The following is a 2443-nucleotide window of genomic DNA, read 5'->3' as shown; positions in this document are numbered from 1 at the left end:
CGTTAAATGGCTGTAGCCTCAGCTGCCGGGATTCCTTGATGACCCCAACGGCCACTTTCAAGACATTGGCGTTGATGGTTCGCCCCCCACCGATCTGGAGGGCGAGAACACAGGGAGAAGCACATGTAAGGCACAAGGCAGCGCCAGCATCTGCTCCTGGGAAGCTGCACCGTGGGCCCACCACCCTGCACAAAAGCATCCGAGTCCTGGGCATGGTGTGTGACCAGCACATCGGCACAGCAGCGAGAAGAGCAGGAATCCGTGGATATTGCAAAAAAAAAAGCTATAGAGCAGCTTGGGTAAAACCATTCCTGTTCCCAGGGCAGATCAGGGAACGGTGCAGAAGCCCAGGATGGACAGTGACCCACTGGCTTGGGAGGAGGGGAGAGATTACGGGGCTTTAGGGTGACAGCGGGAACCTGAGGAGCAGCAGGTCTGCACCTCAGCCTTGCTGCTCTGCAGCAGTAGAGGGTCAAAATGTAGCTGTAGTCGCTGGGAAGGAAACATCCATGTGATGGCAGCAAAGAACAGTGCCAGGCAAGCTGCTCCCATGCCCAGGCTGCTCCACAGCCCACCTGGGCCAGGAGATGCCAGGTCTCACCGCGATGCTCACTGCTGGGTCCCCAGAGCAAGCGAACAGGGCTGCCAAGGCCCAGGCTGGCTGCAGTCCGTGCAGGGGGACCCACGGTGTGCGTGCTGGGGGTGTAGAAGGCTCTACGTGTGACACACGACCCGCTGCTAATAGCAATGTTCGTTAGTGATAATGGTACCTGGTGCTGTTACTGGTACCGTGAGCATCCCTCCTGGGATGCTGCTGGCAGGGAGGGGAGAGCAGAACCTTACCCTTCCTGCAGCCTGCTTGGAAAAGGACTCCACCAGCGCCTCCACGCCGTAGTCCAAGAGCATGGAGGTGTTGTAGAGGAACTGCTCATAGCTGTACTCTTCCCCCTGGATGACGAAGGAGTCGGGCATCAGCCCGTGCCAGTGATAGAGCTGATTGAACTCCACGGCGATGCGATTCCGGTACTGGAACTGCGTCCCAAACAGCAGCTCGGGGTCGAACTTGAGGCTGAGGAAGTACCCGCTGAGGTGCTGGACATAGTCTTCGATGACAATCTTAATGGTCTCCCCTGGGCAGGAGGTGAGAAGCAGCCGTCAGCTGGCAGCAGCAGGAGCTACCGGCTCTGTACCCTCACGATTACCCACGTGCTATGGCAGCGTGTCCCAGCACCCACCCGCTGCCAGGCACCCTTCTGACTACGGGCTTGGAGTTTGACAAGTAATGATTTTTTCACTAGCAGAGGTCAGTCTGCCAAAACCGAAACGGTTCCTGAGGAAGACAACCGTGATCTGCTTCTTAGAGATCATGTGATGACATAGCTTTTTTCTGGATTTTGGCTCAAAAATTACCTTTCGTGAGATTGTAGTAAATTTATAATGAACATTAACATGAAATAACTCAAAATTATTACAAAAATATTCATAATTCTTTTTTTTGATGGACCAAAGCCAATTTTTTCTATATGGCAAAGGCAACGATCCCCAGACAGCTGCCAGGGCAACTCCTCCAGCCTCTGAAGCCAGCACGGCCACCAACGAACGCCCAAGGCTTGGGGGCTTGCCCGGGGAGGTGGGACATAGGGCTCCACGGCGCCCGTGCCCTGCGGCACCGCTGGTCCTCACCGATGAGGATGAGACGAGCCGTCTGGAAGAGCTGCTCGTCGCTCCAGGTGGGATGCTCCCGTTTGAGCACATCGCAGACGCGGTTGTGCTCGCGCAGCCAGAGCGTGGCATAGACGCAGAGCCCCGGCAGCAGCCCGAACACCTCCTGCCCCATCGCCAGCTGCTTCTCCTTGGGGATGGCAGACGGGTAGACCATGTGAACCGGGGCATCAGTGACCATGGGGGGGTACACCTCTCCATCCACCACCTTGGGGAGGCAAGAATGGGATGACAGAAAGGAAGGAGGGGAGAAAACTACGTGATGAAAGCCTGTCCGGCTGAGACCTGCCTCCCTACAGGCACTACGGCCACGCTCCTGCAAGCACTGAGCAGGATGGAAACACCCCCCTCAACCAGCCCTGACCACGGGATGCCTGCTGCTGTCAGAACAGCTCGACCCCAAAGCTCATCCCTCTGGGCAGCAGCTACTGAGGGGACCCTGGCAGTGCTGCCCATGGGGCACCAGGGCTGGGGTCTCCCGCAGGGCTGGGGTCTCCTGACACTCCTGGGAGTCTCTGCCCTGGTAGCTGCCAGAGGGACGTGGGCTTCAAACAACCCTGGAGCACAGGGCTGAGAGATGTTCCGGTTGGTACCTGGAATTTCAGCTTCCCATCTCTGAAGAGTCGCAGCTGGTGCTGCCGCTGCAGGTTGTCCCCGTACAAGTGCCCCAGATCCACCTGCACAGAGAGCAGTGTCAGGGCTGCTCCGAAAGGCCACACGT

The 2443-nt window shown here is 57.6% G+C and overlaps 1 protein-coding gene across 1 annotated transcript in view; it reads right to left on the bottom strand.

The window, feature by feature from the left end:
• Positions 1 to 7: 7 nt before the first annotated feature.
• The window catches only part of PTGS1 (prostaglandin-endoperoxide synthase 1 (prostaglandin G/H synthase and cyclooxygenase)), a gene marked incomplete at both ends in the record, with an annotated part of 4371 nt that continues 1935 nt past the window's right edge, over positions 8 to 2443 (bottom strand). The window contains 4 exons of the mRNA XM_010148166.1: positions 8 to 94; positions 844 to 1130; positions 1684 to 1930; positions 2316 to 2399. Coding sequence (XP_010146468.1) covers positions 8 to 94; positions 844 to 1130; positions 1684 to 1930; positions 2316 to 2399 — 705 coding nt within the window. The remainder of the gene's footprint in view (positions 95 to 843; positions 1131 to 1683; positions 1931 to 2315; positions 2400 to 2443) is intronic.

The sequence above is a fragment of the Eurypyga helias genome, unplaced genomic scaffold (genome assembly GCF_000690775.1).
Source record: "Eurypyga helias isolate BGI_N326 unplaced genomic scaffold, ASM69077v1 scaffold21003, whole genome shotgun sequence".
Lineage (NCBI taxonomy): Eukaryota > Metazoa > Chordata > Aves > Eurypygiformes > Eurypygidae > Eurypyga > Eurypyga helias.
Note: the sequence above shows the minus strand (reverse complement) of the source record. Positions and strands in the feature narration are given on the sequence as shown.